General features: G+C 36.3%; 5 protein-coding genes and 1 non-coding gene across 10 annotated transcripts; 2 read left to right on the forward strand and 4 right to left on the reverse strand.

Moving 5' to 3' along the window:
- Positions 1–289: 289 nt before the first annotated feature.
- On the reverse strand, positions 290–2,197 carry LOC103313886 (transcription factor E4F1). 2 transcript variants are annotated; one of them, XM_008198336.3, is made up of 2 exons: positions 2,021–2,197; positions 290–1,779 (listed from the first exon to the last, which is right to left on the reverse strand). In XM_008198336.3, exon 2 carries the CDS (start codon positions 1,771–1,773, stop codon positions 328–330), a length of 1,446 nt encoding a protein of 481 aa, XP_008196558.1. In that variant the 5' UTR covers positions 1,774–1,779; positions 2,021–2,197; the 3' UTR covers positions 290–327. The 2 variants fall into 2 exon arrangements, with proteins under 2 accessions (XP_008196558.1, XP_015837938.1); XM_015982452.2 differs by lacking the exon at positions 2,021–2,197 and adding an exon at positions 1,839–1,976.
- A 2,001-nt stretch (positions 2,198–4,198) lies between these two features.
- On the reverse strand, positions 4,199–5,293 carry LOC103313885 (zinc finger protein 335). Its single transcript, XM_008198335.3, has one exon. The coding sequence runs from the start codon at positions 5,291–5,293 to the stop codon at positions 4,199–4,201; it is 1,095 nt and encodes a 364-aa protein (XP_008196557.2).
- A 1,968-nt stretch (positions 5,294–7,261) lies between these two features.
- On the reverse strand, positions 7,262–9,609 carry LOC662831 (serpin peptidase inhibitor 24). Its single transcript, XM_968908.5, has 3 exons — positions 9,436–9,609; positions 7,510–8,437; positions 7,262–7,457 (listed from the first exon to the last, which is right to left on the reverse strand). Exons 1-3 carry the CDS (start codon positions 9,541–9,543, stop codon positions 7,321–7,323), a joined length of 1,173 nt encoding a protein of 390 aa, XP_974001.1. The 5' UTR covers positions 9,544–9,609; the 3' UTR covers positions 7,262–7,320.
- Positions 9,610–10,003: 394 nt separating this feature from the next.
- TRNAQ-UUG (transfer RNA glutamine (anticodon UUG)) lies at positions 10,004–10,075 on the reverse strand. The gene has a single exon. It is a non-coding gene; the product is annotated as a tRNA-Gln (tRNA).
- A 163-nt stretch (positions 10,076–10,238) lies between these two features.
- On the forward strand, positions 10,239–14,124 carry LOC662744 (transmembrane channel-like protein 7). 4 transcript variants are annotated; one of them, XM_008198330.3, is made up of 12 exons: positions 10,245–10,714; positions 10,759–10,906; positions 10,954–11,202; positions 11,254–11,402; positions 11,459–11,851; positions 11,902–12,022; positions 12,076–12,188; positions 12,790–13,077; positions 13,127–13,285; positions 13,338–13,471; positions 13,522–13,593; positions 13,643–14,124. In XM_008198330.3, the coding sequence occupies exons 1-12, from the start codon at positions 10,530–10,532 to the stop codon at positions 13,696–13,698; spliced, it is 2,067 nt and encodes a 688-aa protein (XP_008196552.1). In that variant the 5' UTR covers positions 10,245–10,529; the 3' UTR covers positions 13,699–14,124. The 4 variants fall into 4 exon arrangements, 3 of the variants coding, with proteins under 3 accessions (XP_008196555.1, XP_008196552.1, XP_008196554.1); XM_008198332.3 differs by having other exon boundaries at positions 13,795–14,124; XM_008198333.3 differs by lacking the exons at positions 12,790–13,077; positions 13,127–13,285 and having other exon boundaries at positions 10,239–10,714.
- Positions 14,125–15,876: 1,752 nt separating this feature from the next.
- LOC662714 (uncharacterized) lies at positions 15,877–17,153 on the forward strand. The gene is made up of 2 exons (XM_971338.4): positions 15,877–16,607; positions 16,659–17,153. The coding sequence occupies exons 1-2, from the start codon at positions 16,175–16,177 to the stop codon at positions 17,093–17,095; spliced, it is 870 nt and encodes a 289-aa protein (XP_976431.1). The 5' UTR covers positions 15,877–16,174; the 3' UTR covers positions 17,096–17,153.
- The last annotated feature ends 1,258 nt before the right edge of the window (positions 17,154–18,411 follow it).

An 18,411-nucleotide genomic window follows, 5' to 3' on the forward strand; every position in this document is an offset into this window, starting at 1 on the left:
TTTTGGGATATTTAGGATTTTTTGAAAATTTTTGGATTTGCACCTGTCACTTAAAAAATCGGTAACTCTCTTAGTTTTAAAGATTTTGAAATTATATTTCAGAATTAATTGTGTTTGGTCACATATTTTCTTGGTTTTGTTTTAATCAACTTAAAAATGTTTAAGTTAGGAAAACCGTCCAAAGGAGACTTTTGTTAGTTGGCCATGGTATAAAAAAATACCGTGATGAAAATTTGTGACCAACGTAGCGAGAGCAAAAATCCCCAAATAGTTGAAAAACACGAGCAGCGATGTTGTAAAAGTTTTATTATAAAAAAATACATGATTTCATGAACAAAAATACGTCCGTCCGTCGGTCTTGAAATGTTCCTCGAAAGTTTTCCGACTGAATGTATTCAACCCGCACCTATCACACTTCCACTCTCTTGTTTCTTCATCAGTTTTTTTTCTCTTTGGACCACAATGGAATGATATTAGATGGTTCTCCAACTCTTTGGCTTTCAATAGAAGCCCACACTGATCACAAACCTTCCATTTATAATCCTCATAACCCGCATGCCGAGTGATGGCATGCGACTTTAACGAGTTCTTCCACTTTGTCTTATAGTCACACTTCTCGCACTTGAACCACGTAATTTCACCAAACTTTAAATGTATCCTACTTTCGTGTCTCGCCAATTGCTTCTTAAACTTGCACTTGAACTCGCATTTATCACACTGGAACCACTGAATGTCCTCGGGGGGTGTGTGCACGGACAGGATATGGTCCTTGAAGACTGATTTCAGTTTGAACTTCAAGGGACACTTGGTACAGTAGTGCCACTTCACGTAGGGTTCGTGCAGTTGGCGGAGGTGGGTCTTGAGGTACTCACTTGTTTTGCCCTTGTATGGGCAATGGGGACACTTGTACCACTTGATCTCATCCTGTGATTGGTGCCGACTGACCACGTGCTTGTTCATGTTACTCTTCCAGTCAGTCTGGTACGAACAGTGCGAACAGCTGAATTTTGAGGTCGGGGCTGGGGTCGGGGCCGGCGACTCGGGGGCCTCCTCCACGTCTACATCGGCCCAATTCGCCTCATTTTCCTCGATTTCTGGAGCAGCAACAATTTCGTCATTATTTTGAGTATCAGGGCTCCTAGCAACGGTTGTTTGAGGTTCAGGGTTCATAGCAACGTTATTTTCAACTTCGGGTTTCCTAGCAACGTCAACTTCATCATTTGTTTGGCCCTCAATGCCAACTTGAGTTTCGTTGTTTTTTGGAAGTGCCTGGTTCAGGCCAACTTGATCTTTGTCTTTTTGAGGTTCATGGTTAGGGGCACCTGCACTTTGATTGTTTTTTTGAGGTATGTGGTCTTGCACGATTTTGTCGTTTTGGTTTAAAAGTTGGAGAAGTTCAGAGTCCTTTTGGTTCACAACACCATGGTTATGTTTTTGAGGTTTGTGGTTTCTAGCAACGTAGGGTTGGTGGTTTATTTCTTGAGGGTTCACTTGTAGTTCACTAATATCAATCCATTCTTTTAAAAGTGTGACTCCGGTGACTTGCAAATCGTTGAGTTCGGGTACCATTGAGGGGTTGGTGATAATATTGCCATTTTGTGGTTGTGTGGAGTCTTCCTCATCGTCTAAAACTATGACGGGTGGTTGCTGTTTTTGTGGTTCTGTTGTTTCGTTGTACGTTACGTTCCTGTTGGCTAAAAGCTGGACTTCTCTGCATTTTTGTAGATAAAGTTGGGCGAAGGTGTAGTCGTACTTGGGTTGGAGGTGTGTCATTTCCGGCTGTAATTGAAATAAATTTAATCGTTTGGTGTTAAGGTTAGGGTAGGTTATTTTCTGACACATATCAAACATTTTTAAGACTGACAATTCACAATAAAGTTGTATCAATTTGGTATCAACGTGACTTTGAAACTGCAAAGTAAGGAAACATTTCAAAGAATGTGTTAATCAAATTCCTCTGCTGCTGACGATTGAAGATAGCTTGCCTATGTTTACATAAGAATTAGTAGTAAAAACGTACCTCATTTGTTTTTTAATAGTAATTTTTTAGCAAAAAAATCATAAAAATAGGGTTATAAAACCTAACGAAAAATATACAACAAAGGCTTAAGTTAGTAAAGTTGAAGGACATTTGGTTGGAAACAGGTATGTGGGGTACGTTCAGAAACGATTGAGGTTAGATTTAGGTAATAAATTAAATTTTATGGTAGAAAAAACAACTAGCTTAAAATTAAATTAAACAGTCAATCACTTTCATCCGCGTACAGACAACACTGTAAACATACAAAGTTGAGCAAAAGTAAAACAGTAACCATAAATGGCGGGAAAATGTTTATTCGGATATTTTAAGTGTTGTACGAATTTTGGGGCTTCACAATTATTACATTGCCTATGCGGAATGACTATTGTATCTTTGGTGCAAGAAACTTATGTTGACAAATGAGAGATGACGAGGAAAACACGAATAACGAATGACTATTTGGTTCACTTTCTTTATTGGAAAATTATTACAAAGACATTGAAAAGCCTACCTTTTGGCATAATTTACGTTTAAATGTATCAGCAGTTGTTAATCTTTATTGTAGTTTTGTAGATTTACCGCAGCATTTCATGATTTTTTCAGTGGAAAATTCTAACCTAAAATTCACACACTTCACTAATTTATTGCTTTCTTGAGCCAAACTTTGTGTTCGCTATAATCCATTACTTATAATCTTTAATTAGACAACTGTTTGATTACACTTTGTAATCAAAATTTAAATATTTTTCACTTTTTATCCACTTTCAAGTTCCAACAATAAACACTTTATACCACGAAAAACTACAGAACCAAAGTCAACGCTAGTATTTACCACCACGTACTTTTAAAGTAATTCTTTCTATTGTAAGTAATTAACACTATACACGCAAAATTGTTGAACAATTCATTAAATGTCAGTTAAATGTGGCATTACGAAAATTTCTTTACTGTTTTCGACATAGTTCAAAAATCATCACCAGAGGGCGTCTAGTTAATTTTATTTCCGAATTGATTACGCACTTGTTTCAATTATACTTTGTCATCAAAAATTCAATCTTTTTCACTTTATATGCACTTTCACATTTCAAAAAAAAACTCTACAAGCGCTATCCAAAATAAATATTTACGATTCAAGTTTTAGCAACGCAAAGTTGGGGTTTTCTCGGTTTAAAGCGACAAAATGGATTAAAAACGCTTGCTACTTCTATGTAACAACGAATACACAGAAAATAAATAATTTCTGATTTTAATAAATTATGACATAGTTTTGTCCTGAGTATTATGGTATCGTTTTAATACTTGCGATTGAGAAAAAATCTTGTGTGAGTTACGAGCGCAAATGTACATTGTCGATTTCGAGAAAATGCCAACATTCTCTCAATCGACAATGTACTAGGTACTAGGTACACGGAAAACCGCATAACCAAAGGGAAAGCTAGTATTTACCACCACATACTTTAAACTCACTCTCCCTAATGTAGAAAATTGCTGAACAATTCATTAAATGAGAGGGTGTCTAGTTAATTTTATTCCCAAATAGAACATAAACTTTCATAGATTTTTATACTTCGACGCTATCAACTGACTGCAAAAATCACAACCAACTGGATATCCTGTCTTTTTTATTTATTTTAATTTTAAGTATTTTATTCTTGAAAAAAGACTACCACATTTTTTGACGTTTTTATTTTCAATGTTTTTTGGTACATTTCGATTTATTTAATTTTTCGAAATTTACGTCCTTTCATTTATTTTTTTACCGGAAATGGGAATGAGATACATAACTTTCACTCTACATTCTAATTTTGTTTTGTTAATCCATCCAGGCACGTAACCAATAATAATTACTTTTATGTAAATTTTAGCATGAAGTTTTTAACCCGAATTTTTAAGCAACGTTCTATCTCTTTAGAATCCTTATTAATACGCTCAGCTTTTGTGATTTTCTTTTGGAAGCCTTCACGAATTTATAACTTCATTACTACATAACACAGGAGTTACTTACACAATTTTTTATTACTATTACGGTATGACAAAACACAAATTTTTAATTTTATTTTTACAAAACGGCAGCGCTCCCTGCCGGCTTGTGGGGTGTTGTCTATTATACGGTGTGAAAATAAAACACATTTGGGGTTTCCCCTGATTTGGTTTTTATTTATTTACAAATACAAAATCCTACAATGGACAATCTATGACTTTTTTGATACAAGGGACATCATCAACCATCACTACAACGTCTTTCGTCTTGAAAGTCTGTTTCACAATACAATCATCTTCCTTCTTGATTTCCGTGACTGTGTGTGCCTTCAAGACGTGTTGCTTGAACAAAACCTTATCACACGTGGCAAACGCGCATTGGTTGCATTTAAACCCCGCCTCTGTCGCCTCCCTCTCAACGACGACTCGTCGCCAACACAACTGGTTATCAATAAAAACCGGTATTTCCCTAGTCTCCATCTTCTTTTTAGCATTACTGTGCACTTTTGTCAAGTGTGCCTTTAACGCTTGTTTCCTCTTAAACTTGTATTCGCAAATGTTGCAACAAAACCACGTGATTTTGTCCTCGTTTGTGTGTTTGTTAAGTTGATGGAGTCGTAAATTTCGCTTGCGTTTGGCCTTAAAATCGCACAAGTCGCATTTGAACCAATTGATGGCGCTGGCATCGGTGTGTTTACTGAGCTTGTGCTGTTTCAAGTTGGCGCTGAATCTGGCTTTGTAAGGGCACTGTTCACATTGGAACCACTGGATTTTTTCCGAGTCGGTGTGGGTGAGGGTGAGATGACGGTCAAGGAGACGTTTTATTTTGGCCTTGAAGGGGCACTGAGGACAGTTATACCACTTAACAGATATGTTGTGGACGTGTATGAGGTGACATTTGAGGTAGTCTCGGGTTTTGCCGCGGTACGAGCATTGCGAGCACTGTAACCACTTGATTTGGTCCGAGGAGGTGTGACGGCTTACTATGTGTTTGCGGAGGTTGCTTTTCCAACTGGTGGTGTAAGGACAGTGGGAGCAAGTGAAGACTTTTCTTTCAGCATTTTCCGGTTCTTTACACTTTTCTGGTTCTTCAATCGGTTCTTCTTTTACTAAAACGGTGGGCCAGTCGTCCAAGGGTTCTTGCTTGATTTCGGCTTCGAAAACGTCCAAATCTTTCACTTCTTGTTTCATTTCTAGAGGTTGGTTTGTCACAGTTGGTGTTACTAGAGGTTGCACAATGTAAGTGTAAGCAGGCACGACCGGTGTCAACAAATTACAGTAAATAAATGCCATGTGTCGAAAAACGATTATTAAATTAAATTACGAGATAATATTGGGGACGTGTTCAAGTTACGCCACTGCCTCTAAGAAAAATATACAAATAGTCTGCCTAATTAAGCTATTTATTTTGACATTTTGGCTTACTTGAAGCAAACCAACTCCATGTTAATTATATTTTCGCAAAAAAAACATCAAAATTTCGTCCAAATGTGACTACTACATAACCCCACTTTCAATGTAACTTCCACGAAAATACTAATTTCCGGGACGTTTACGCAAATTTGGCCGAAACATAACATTCTTATTCGCTGAATCTAACAACGTAACAATTTTTACGGGTTTTTTGCACCAAAAAATTGGCTTACACTTGTCCAAGTTACGCCACTGCTTTTTACAACAACCAAACGCAATTTTTTGTCAAAACAAATTATTTAACAAATTGTTTGTTTCCTTTTAATGAAATTCACATATTGTGCACAAATATTTCGTGTAAAATATACTGATATCTTGATAAACATTTTCATAACATAACCTCGTTTTTTCGCGACTTGTTTACATATCATCGAATATTCGAACGCTAGAAGTAGCGAATGTGCGTAAAGCCGATTTTTGATTTTCTAAATGAATTTTTCAAAATTTTGTATAACATACAGCTTGAAACATATTTGTGAAACGAAATTATTAATCAAAACCATTAATAATAATTTAGACAAGATTAATAGCTGTTTCAAAACTATAAAAACATCGCAATAATACAATACACTCAGTGTTGCCAACAATTTTTTGTGATTTTGCTGAATTTTAAAAATATTTGGAAAACTTTTAGACTTGTTTAAGATTATTCGAGAACATTGTGAATTTATTTAAGGAATTTTTACAGAATATAGAATGTATAGAGATACTGTGGGTGCAAATCCATTTTTAAAATTAGCCAACTTCGTTTTTTAAATTTTAAAATGTTGCACCGAAATAGTGCTAAATAATTATTTAAAGAATTTCTAAAAAAAGAGCCGAGTAGAATCTTTATAAAAAAATTGGAGAATGTATATAGTTTGTTTCAAAACTATAAAAACAACTGACACAATTGGATTTCTCTTTTAATTGGAGGGTTTTTTTGACAATAAATTTGTCACTAGAGTACTCAGAATCACACGGAAATACAGAAAGTTTAATTTGTGATTTATTTGACTCCAAAAAATGTAAATGCGCTGTTGCTATTTGTCAAGTATTAGCTGTTTCAAAACTATAAAAACGCCAAGGTCGTATTTTCTCTCAAAATTAACTGTTATAAATTATTCATGCACTTCAAAAAAATAATAGCTAACGTAATTTATACTTTCAATGAGACATCTAACCATTGATAGCTATTTTACATTTTTATCAACTCTATTTAAAAAAGTAATTTGGTAAAATGCGATGTAGACGTTTTTGTAGTTTTGAAACAGCTAGTAGAACTGTTTACAAAACAATTCGAAAGAAGGATCTAGAGAAGAATTTATTAAAGAATCTAAAGTCTGATTTATACAATGATCTAGAGAAAAGTACAGAAATAGTACTAAAAAATAATTAAAACTCGAGAAGGATTTTAAAGAAAATCTAAAAAAGGACACAAAAATTATGCTAGAATAATGTGGAGGAATTCTAAAGGAAACAATATAAGAATTTTAAAAAGACTCTCGTTTCAGAATTCGCAAAATTGTTCATTAATAATAATAAGTCCTCAAATTATGTGCCAACATCCGGGATGTTTAATTTAAAAATACATTTTGCGTATTTTTTCTAATGTTTTATCAATTTCTAGTTACATACTCAATTGCTCTATTTGTTTACATTTTCCGCACATTCTCGTAAATCACTGAATCATCATATTTGTTATTGTTATCACTATCACATATTTACACAATCCCTGTGACGCTTTTTTATCAATAATAAAACGCAAATCTAGTCTAGCAGGTCAATAAAAAGGCCAAAACCTCATCGTTAATTAAAACAATTTTATTTAAATATATTAATACTAATAAAACGTAGAAAAAATCGGATTAAACCTCGGGCGAAACAACTCTCCCCGTAAAAATGACAACACCGTTGATCTTAATGTAGAATAGGAAGGGATGATCGGCTGTGAAAGTCTTCTTACTGCCCATACCTTGCATCAGACTCTTTGGATGGAAAATGACTGGAAAAACCGCAATTAGTAATTAATTTCCCCCTGGAAAGTTCTCACATACCAGCAGTGGCAGCACTGGCCACCACCCCGTCCTCATCCACCCCAATGAACGCCTTCTGCAAAACATCCGTGATCCGGATCTCCCCTTTCTCGCCCGCCAGGTCGCTAAAATCGGCCTTTCGGAACGCCTTCTTCACCCCCAAACTCTTCAAAACTCCCTTGAAGTCAACACTTGTCTCAATCTTGAACTTGGGGATCGTCACTTCGACGTACTCCTGCGTGAAATTGCGCGTTCTGTAGACCTGTTCCAGTTGGGCCTCCAAGTCGGTGATCCCCCCCTTTTCGTTCGGGAGGACCAGCACCATCTGGGCGTCCTTCCCTCCTCGGAACGGCATCTGGAGGAACGTGGCGTCCAGTTTCCCACTCTCCAAGTACCCCAAGAAGTCGCTTTTCCGCATCATGTCCACCTCGAGCTCGTCAGTGGGGGTTTTAAACGCCCGTTTTTGGGTTTGTGTCGCTTTGAAGGGCTTCTTCCAAGCGCCGGAGAAGTAAAGGGCGTTTATGAGCACGGCGATCGTGTCCTGGTTGAGCTTTTGGGGCTCGATGAGGTCTTTGATGGTGTTGTTGGTGCGTTCGGAGACCCAGTTGTTGATTTTTTCCGCGGCGATTGTGTTTTGGGCAAAGTCGATGTTTTCGGTGCTCGAGTGGAAGATTTCGGTGGCGGTTGCGTTAAAGCCGGGTTTGATGGGGTATTTGTCCTTGATGTAGATCTTGTTGGCCGTTTGGAAGGTGCAACCTTCGGTTTTTCGCAGTTTTTGTAAAAGTGATTTAAAAACTGCGTTTATTTGGCGGCGGGAACTTGGAAGGCGGAGAGATGAACGGATTTCTGTGGCGGTCTCGCCTTTAGCGCCGTTTTGGGCCAACGCGAGGATTGTTTGCGCCGAAAAGGGGGACACTATGAAGTCGTCTTTCTCATTTTTTGCGATTTCCTAAAAAACGAAAATTTTTTGTTTCTATATAATGTTAAACTAGTTTTTTATTAAGCCCTTTAAGTAGATAAGATAACACTTTAGCCGCAAGGGTAGATAAATTGTTTTACATTTATTTTATTCAATTAAATTTTCAAATTCCAACATAACAATGTAAAATTTCCTGCTTTAGAAAAAATGTCATTCATACAGGGTGAGGCATTGATATGGGCATGCTCGATTGCTCCTGCACTGTCAAAGATATCGAAATAAATTAAATGGCACTGCAAGTGGAGAGTTAAAGTGAACCTTCTAAAATTATTTTGCCCTATACAGGGTGTTTCATTTTTACAGTGCAGCCTTTTTTTCTAAATGGCATCCGCTGTATATTTGTGCACATTTAAATTTGCACTTTTTTAGACTGTATAAATCAGTTTAGTTTTTGCAATTTACTTTAGCCGTTTAGAAATTATTTAATTTTTTCTACGATTTAGTGCATCTGCAGGCACATTATTAAAAAATCGCAGTGCCTTTGGTTTTTGGGATATCAAGTTAGGACTTTCTCCGTAGGTAAACAAATGTCTGAGGTGTCTTTTGGTGACAACACCATACATTTGCATTGTAGCATTACCTTGCTGTGACACATTCATTTTGATCAATTTTGAAGGACCATAACTTGATTTTTTTAAATAGCACCTCCTGTATTTTATTACTAATTATTATTCAGCGTCTCATTTTACATCTTTTTTACCTCTTAGAGTTTTTCTAAAAGTTTATAGTTATCTTTTGGATATTAGTGTAGCGTGCTATGAAAAACAATACATTTTGACATACTAATGTCAAAATGGCATTTATAGTACGTCACGTTTTGATTTTATTGAAAAATGAATTTTTCGCGTAAAACGCATACCTAGAAATCTCATCCAGACATAAATTTTAATAAACTTTTTTAACCATTTCACTGGTATATAAACAATCTTTTATCGTGTGCTATAATTAAATTTTTTTGGATACTTTACCTTGTACACATCTGCAGAAAATACTTTGTTGCCGTTTTTGAAGTTTTGCACACTTTCGCTTGCAAACACCAAATTTAACGAAAGTAACACGAGGAATAGTTTTGTCATTTTGTATCACTTTGTGAATACTGCCTTTAGAAAATAAACGACTTATTATTTGTACTCGAAAGGTTAAAGGGGATGGTCAAAATGATAAGTTTCTGATAAGCAATCATTCTTGTAAATATGAATAGTTGTTGGGTTTTATTCATTATTATTTGTAGTATTTCTGATGAGTTGTGGAAAAACCGTGAATTGAAAGGAATCACCCGATTACGCCTCACTTGCCTTTTAAGTACATAAATTTTAATGTGTTCAAATTTTGCGCGATAAAAATAACAAGTCAGTTGCCATAGTGACCAAATTTAAAAAACCAAAAATTTCTATTTTTGGTGTCAGCATATTTTTGCTACATTTATTTGGTCCCACAAGCTATTTTTTATTAATCTTGTGAACTGAATGAGATGAAAATGATGAAACCCTTTCTGCTGATATTTTAAATTAAAAAAAAAAAAAAAGAATTTGCGGAAGGTCCCACCGAGATTTGAACTCGGATCGCTGGATTCAAAGTCCAGAGTGCTAACCATTACACCATGGGACCTCACATGTGTTTCAAGATCTGATACAGTAGTTCAACACTTACGGTTTTTTGTAAATAAAAGTAATTTTTTATTGATATTTTTGCATGTCAATTTATTTGATTAATAAACTTGAACTTCCCACAGTCGTATGTACGTAGCAAATGTAACAGAAATAGCAAAACCGTCATACAAATTCCGAACGTACTCCAAATGACAGTTACATAACCTCAAAAAATAATGTATTAATTTATTTTTGTTCTTAATTAACAAAAACAGTTACAAATGTGATGACTCAGACGGTACGCTTCGCGTTTTGTTGTTTACTTTTTTCCTTATTTGTGCTCTTAATTCGGCTTAATAACCTTATCACGGAAGTGCCCGCAAATAAACTTATCACTTAATCGCTTCCAAATTACTGATAGCGCACACAATGCACTTTATCAATCCCAGTTTGTGCCGCGTTTCGTAGCCCCCATGTCGGAACACATCGAGATGTCTTTCCGGGGCCCCCGGGTGTTGTCCGCCCACCGGAGACACAACTTCGGTGTTTACGCGGGCCCCCAGACCAATTTCGAAGGCCATGCGAATAAAATCGTCGCCAAATTGGAGGAAGACGGGGCCTTGATGGAGGACACCCCTGTCTCTGAACAACTGCGAAAGTATGCTCGTATTTTAAGTGAAAAAATAGCCAAGGTGGTTGTAGGGAGGCCTTGAGGGACCTGCCCCAGTGCTTGACCATGAAGCGGTGCGTCAAAGAGAAATTGACCAAGTCTGTGAGTCTCAAATCTAAACGAAGGCCAATAGGGTTTTGGAAACGGTTCAAATACAAGTCCAGTATTAGATTCAAAAAAGTGCGCCAATTGTTGCAGTGGTGCCAATGTTATTACGTTTGTTTTAGTTCGTTGCCAATGTGAAGAATTTCAATTATTTCGAATTGTGGCACGGCAGTTTGAAAGACATTGAGGGGCGGTTTGGGTCCGGTTATGCGTCCTATTTCAAGTTTTTGCGTTGGCTGTTTGTAATGAATTTTTTCGTAGCCTTGTTTTCGTTTCCGTTGTTGGTAGTCCCTCAAATTATTTACGACGCTACTGAAAATAATAACTCAAATATTCGGCAATTCCAAGCTTCGGATATTTTTATCGGGAATGTAAGTTTTTTCCCCAGTTTTGTTATTAGTTGGTGATTTTATTTTTGCAAGGGTTTTTTTGACGACACGGTACTTTATTACGGACACTACACCAATCATACAATCCAGTTAATTTCGTTTTTATTGTTTGACGTGCCTGTAGCCTATTTCACACTTATTGTAGTGCTTTATTTGATTTCTTTTGTTATTTTGGCCGTAAGGTTGGTATTTATTTGTCACATGTTAATCGCCAGTTTGACCAACCTAAAAATTTTAGTGTTGCCCAATCGTACCGTCGCACATTTATCGAGACTAAAGGTGGTCTTCAAAATGTTTTCGCAAACCGAATTTTCTGCGGATGGGATTATAGTATTGCGACCAAAGAAGCCGCTCATTTAAAATCCTTGGCAATTTTTAACGAATTAAAAGAATTATTAAATGAAGAACGTCGATATGATGAGGATAGGACTTGTATTTACAAATTCTGGACTTGTAGTACACAAATTGTTGCAAATATTTTGATTCTGGTTATTATTTTTGGTGTGGGTTGGCTAACCTGGGTGCTACTCGACAATTACGGACAAGAAGACAATGCCAAAGTCCTAATTACAACAATTGTAATCAATGTAATTCTTATGGTCTTACCTTCAGTCTTCCACTATGTCGCAACGTAAAAACACAAACTTTCCCTAAACTATTGATTGGAATTAAAAATTACAGATACGAGGATTATGCAAATCCACGAACGGCACTGTATATCACACTGATCCGGACGTATTTGCTAGGTTCCGTCATTATCGGCACTGTTTTGTCATTCTGGTTGATTAATTCCGGCAACACTGTACATGTTTGTTGTCACTCTATTTTTATCAAATTCAATGGTGATTGTTTTAGGACTGCTGGGAAAACCATCTTGGGGCCGAAATTTATCGTTTTGTTCTCTTTGATTTCATTTTTTCAGTTGTTTTGACCACAGTTATCGATTCTGCATATTTTGGAACCCTTTTGTAAGTCACAAAAACTCGAGCTTATGCCTAAGCTAAGCTTAAAGCCGGCACAAAGTGATGCTCAGTTATGAAATATCGACTAAACCTAAGCTTAGCATTGGTTTAATTAACTACGTAAGCGGTGGTTCTTAGCTTTTCTTTTCTTTTTTCTTCTTTGGTTTCACAAATTGTCCATTGTGAAACTGAAAGTAGTTTCATTAAGAGAACTTTTGTGCAACTCCTTTTAGTAATTTTTTAGGAGTTGTATTGCCAACAATTGCCATCTTAAAGTCATCACTGTAATTTAGTGTGTGATTTGGCAACAGCGTCAAGTCGTTTAATGGTGCACTCATTCTGTTGGAACACTCCTTTGTCGTGCGCCAAAACTATTCGTGCCACAAAAGAACGTCTTATAAAACTCGCATAATAATATACTTATTTTGGTTTCGTGTTGTAATAATTACACTAAAAACTAGGGTAATTTGGTTGAATAATGTTGACAACCTAGGGCGCCCAAGTCTTCAAATGCACAAAATTTTGAGCAATACAACTGTGGTTTAAGCTTAGCTTAAATTTAAGCCGAGCTTACGTATGGAAAAGCTTAAGAAGCTCGAACTTTTAGCTTTTTGGGTCGTGACCCTAAGACAGAGTTCAACGTTGCCAAACATACTCTTCAGATTATCTTCAATCAGGCGCTATTCTGGGTTGGGTTTTTGTATTCGCCCATTTTGCCGGTCATAGTGGCCCTAAAAATGTTCATAATTTGGTATGTGAGGGAAGGGTGCGTTCGCAAATTCTGTAAACCCCCGGCTCGGATTTGGCGCGCTGCGCAGACGCAGACGTGGTTTATGATGATGGTGTTTGTTGGTATTTTGTTGGTGATTGCCGCCCATGGGTACACCCTTAAAAGGTTGTTTGGAGTTTTTGGTAATTGAGAATGTTAATTGGGTGTTAATTAGTGTTCCACCGTCGAGTTGTGGTCCCTTCAATGGCTATAACTATACCTATGAAATTGTGACTAACAATATTGAGTATTTGGAAGAGGAGGCTGCGGTTTGGAAAGTCCTGTTTAATGTTACTAAACCGGGAGGGGTGGCCTTGTTTATGGTTGCTTTGGGGTAAAAAGTGATTTTTGGGGGAAATTTGTATGGATTTTTTGGTGTTTTTCAGGATTTGGGTTTATTACGTCAAGGAGCAGGCCCTAGCTCAAAGAGAGAAGGTTAAAACTATGAGGGAAATGCTCATATGGATGGCCAAAGATAAGAAGTTTTTGGTGCAGTGGTATAATGATGTAACTAAAGGAGGTTTGAAACACGTTCCTTTTTAATATATTGTTTAATTGGTATTTTCCTAGAAATTGGTACGAATTTGCGTGATGATAGGTTTATGGATCCTCGCAAAGTGCTACCTCATGAGTGTGATGATGGTAAGAATTTGTTGAAATTTTTCAGTTTTTTCCTGATTTTTATTTACAGATATTAGTATAGTCAGTGACGCTGAACTTAACAATAGATTCAAATCATTTTCTTAAACTTATACCAAAATATTGTTTTATGTTTAATAGTGTGATATTTTAAATGAAAACTATTAATTGTTACGTTTTTTTTAATTTATTTACCCTGAACAGATTTTTTTGTTAATGCAAAACCGTTGAACGTGTGAGCTCCCAAGTACCCAATTTTGCGGCACATTTGAATCCAGGGAACAGTAAGGTAGAGAGCACTGGAGGATACAGGGGAACGCGAAAAAAGCAACGCAGAATCGAACGAGTAATCGGAAGAGGAGCCTTTTGGAAGGTGGCATATGTTATTCTAGAGACTAATGTAACGCCTGTTTGTCACAGGAGGTTTAGAGAAAGCGAAGATGCCACAGAATTGTTATTTTTCCGAAATTATTTTTGTATATACCTAGTTATTTATTTCATTACAGTTTTTTGTTTAATAAAGTGTTTAAATTGTGTGTTCTTTTATTTTCCTTCATTAATAACTTTTAGGCAATTATCTAAATATTTGCCACGTTAGGCAACCCAGAATATGCCAAGTGTATAACTGGTTGCATGCATTTTGGAGTAACTAAATTAAGACTTCTTTGCGTTTCTGTGATCCTAATATGAAATCCATTTTTAAAGTTAAATTACCCAAATTTTTGCAAAAATTTTTATAAAAATTTAAGAAAATTTGTGATTCACAAAATGCGAAATATCTTCGTTCCTGTATGAGATAGAGGGGTGGTTCTGCCCTTTTAAAAACCCTACTGCCCCGTAGTATTTTTCCTGGGCTATCGAATAGGCTAGGTCCCGTTCCCGTATCTCCATCAGGAACCGAAATAGCACTGCACATTTTTAAATCGAGAATCGAAGTACATGACGTAATAGTGCTTCAAAAGTTACGTGTGCATGCAAAATTTCAAGTCGCTACGATAACGGGAAGTGCCCCAACTTTAATTTCAAAATTTTTATAAAATCAGTAAAAAAACACTGAATAAAAAATCTTATAAAAAAACTTAAGATACTGGCAGATAAATAAAAACTTTGCAATTACATTTTGAACTTAAATTTAGGGCACTTCCTGTTATCGTAGCGACTTGAAATTTTGCATGCACACGTAACTTTTGGAGCACTATTACGTCATGTATTTCGATTCCCGATTTAAAAATGTGCAGTGCTATTTCGGTTCCTGATGGAGATACGGGAACGGGACCTGGCCTATTCGATAGCCCAGGAAAAATACTACGGGGCGGTAGGCTTTTCAAAAGGGCAGAACCACCCCTCTATCTCCTACAGGAACGAAGATATTTCGCATTTTGTGAATCACAGATTTTCTTAAGTTTTTATAAAATTTTTTGCAGTTAAACAAAAATTTAGGTAATTTTAAGTTTAAGTAAAATAATTTTGACGAATTTTAGAAATGGATTTCGTATCAGGATCACAGAAATCCAAAGAAGTCTTTAAATTGTTACTCCAAAATGTATGCAACTAGTTATACACGTAAAATGTTCGGGGTTGCCTAACTTGGCAATTATTTAGATGATTGCATAAAAGTTATTAAGGAAGGGAAATAAAAGAACACACAACCGTAACACTTTATTTAAAAACAAACTGTAATAAAATAACTAGGTATATACAAAAATCCTTTTAGAAAAATTACAGTTCTGTGGCATCTTCGTTTTTCTCCTATGACAAACATGCGTTACTGACAACATTTTGGTTTCAAATTATTCCAGAATTATTTATTAAATAGTACTTAAAATTTACATGGTATTGCAATTCGCTGTTTTAAAAAAATACGCATAGATAGAACATCTTTTTATAGAATTTGTTAAAATTCGAAAATTACAACTTACTGCTATCTATACGCCAATTTACAAACTACCAAAGTGCGTTAAGTATTTAAGCAAATGTTTATAGAAATCTATTAATGCTGCGCCATCTACAAGCGGTCGTCTAAACTAAAGCATTACAGTAAACTGTAAAAACATCTACCCTGCTTTTGCGTCATCTCTACGTCAAGTGCCTAAGTATAGTAGAATAGTAACCTGTAATATTGTGGAGCCATCGGCACAACAAATGCTTAAGCATCGTAAGTAACCTGTAAACTTGTAAAAACTTTAGTGCCACCTATTGGTCAACTAAATATAAATACGTTGCTAATTTGTAAGGAAATTCTTTTCTGGTCAACTAGTGCGTTTTTTGCGCTAAATTCTTCGGAATGTGTACTCTGTTGGAGTCTCAAGCTGAAGCGAAGTTTCAGTATTTTACCAAGTTGAGCAAATTAGCAATCATGATATTTGCGATAAACGAGTAAATCAAAATTTGCACCCCCTTAGGGGTGGAATTTCCAAAAATGCCCACACCATGCATTTCTCATTTGTTAACCGAAAAAGAAAAAAAGAGAAAATCTTGATCGTAATCTAGATGTATACCTTTTTGACACCCATGTCAAAAAAAAAACAAATTTTTTCTTGTCAACGTGTCAGTCGTCCGGTATGTGAATCAAAATTCGTCGAAAATGCGAAATCAGCGAAATTCAATTCCGGTGCCAACACACCCCGTGCGTAGTTCCCCCAGGGCTTTGGCCCGAGTCCCCTCTCAGCGAAAATCCAGCAGTTCCCAAACGGAGCGCGTCGTCCTCATCAAGGAAGAAAATCTCACTTTCTACCCTTGTACGCGATTGGGGCAAAACGACGGAGGGATGCGCCGAGACTACGTCAAAGCAGTGAATTACATCAACTCATGCCACAAATTTGTTAACGCCATAATCGAGAAAAACAACTCTGGTAATAAAACCGCAACTTTCCTCCTGCCCCTAACCACCAATTACCTCCCGCTGTTCCCTTACCTCATCGGCAAAAAGCCGCCAAAGAAGGAGGAAATCAAGCCGCTGCGCAAAACCGTTGAGCGCCAAACGGCGAAAAAGCCCCCTCCCGAGCCCCAAATCCCCGGTAACGCAGTCATAATCCTATACTTTAATCCCTGTTACGAGTCTGTTTCAGTCGGGGATTGCGAGGAAATCCCGCAACCGCAGCAATACGCGAGTCACGTGGCCGACATGGTCAAGGATCAAATACACAGTTTTCTCAACCATTTGCACGAGGATATGAACAAAGCGGTGCGAAAAACCAAGAGTGAGACCCCGAAGTGCAAAAATCTAGATATTGTGAAACAAAGGCTCGAAGAGTTGTCGAAGATCTGCAGTTTGCAGAAAAAAATCGAAAGTAAATCGCAAATTGTGGCCCAGGGGACTCCCCCCAAGCCGCCATCTTTGCCACCGCCATTGTGCGAGCGCTTGGATGCGGGTAGCGACATCTCGGAGGGGGAGAGCGACGAGAAATTGTCGCAAAAAATGAAAATTACGTGCTATAAGGAAAGTCCCGATATTTCGGACTCTTCGGATATCAAGTCCGATTCGGACCTGGAAGCGTTTTTGTAAATTTCGTAAAGTTTGTACACACAATGAATTCTCTAATAAATTTAAAATTACGCAAAAATCCAATCTTTATCTACTTTAAGTGACCTTGATTTGATTTTGCAAAGAATCAATTTTCAGATGGTATAATACAGGGTGTCTCACCTAAGACTTTCGAGCCTGATATCTCAGACATTTGTCAAGGGATTTTTATGAAATTTAAAATGTAGATGTTCTAGAAGGTGAAGATTATAATCCACTTAATGTAACAACTCAAGTATTAAAAACCTTATTTTTACATGCCTTTTTAAAATGTTAAATCATTAAAGACTTACTAAAAAATTTATCGTCAATAAAAAAAGCTTTCTGAAGTTCGGAAATATTTCTTCATTTCCAGTGACTTGTTTTGTCCTCACTCGATTTAGTTCACGTACGCTTTCTGTGTCTTCACAGTCTTTAAACTTTAAATTTTATTTCATTTGAATAACATTTCACAAGACGTCCAACGATACTTTACATACAGCGTGCTCAAAAAATGGCGCACCAACTCAATGGTGTGTGGTAGAGAAGTGGTTACATATAAAGGTAAAAATAGTAAAAAAATTCTTTGTATTAAAGTTATTGATAAATAACGGATTTTAGATAAATGATATGTGGCAACGTTGTCTAACAGTCATGATCGCAATAGAATTTGAGCAACAATAAAATAAATTATTTTTCAAACGGTTTCCTAGGAAATAATTCCCAGTGTTGGCACATCTACACATTGTGATATTTTTGATGAATTTTATTTTTTTTAAATTAAAAAAACTGCTAAAATGTGATAGTAAATTTAAAAATAATTATTCATCGTTTTGTTACGGAACGATTACCTGGTATGAAACATAAAAACATAAAAAAATAATGAAAACCAAAGAAGTTAATACAATAAGTTTGTAGCTCCAGATTTTTTAAAATATGACTTTAGGAATTTTTTCAACATTTTTCCCGTAATCTGCACTTGCTTCTCAATAACGTACCACTGAGTTGGTGCGCCAGTTTTTGAGCATCCTGTATAAGTAAATATTGTTTTCTTTATTAACAACACAAAAATTTCTGCCACTGTTGTTTGTTTTTAAACTAATTTCACCAAATTAACACAATTTATTTTTTTTACGCACACTTTTAACAGTTTTTTCAGTGGTGACTGCTCAAATACTTTCACAATCTGGATCAAGTATTATTTTTTACCTTGGATCAGCCGAGCGATTTGGTTAATTTTTTGTGTGGCCATCTATTTTTCGGAGTTTAATGATCCAATGGTAATTTGGCCTAATTTTAAATAAAGAAACCGTGTTTTA

Source organism: Tribolium castaneum, chromosome 6, assembly GCF_031307605.1.
Source record: "Tribolium castaneum strain GA2 chromosome 6, icTriCast1.1, whole genome shotgun sequence".
Classification (NCBI taxonomy): domain Eukaryota; kingdom Metazoa; phylum Arthropoda; class Insecta; order Coleoptera; family Tenebrionidae; genus Tribolium; species Tribolium castaneum.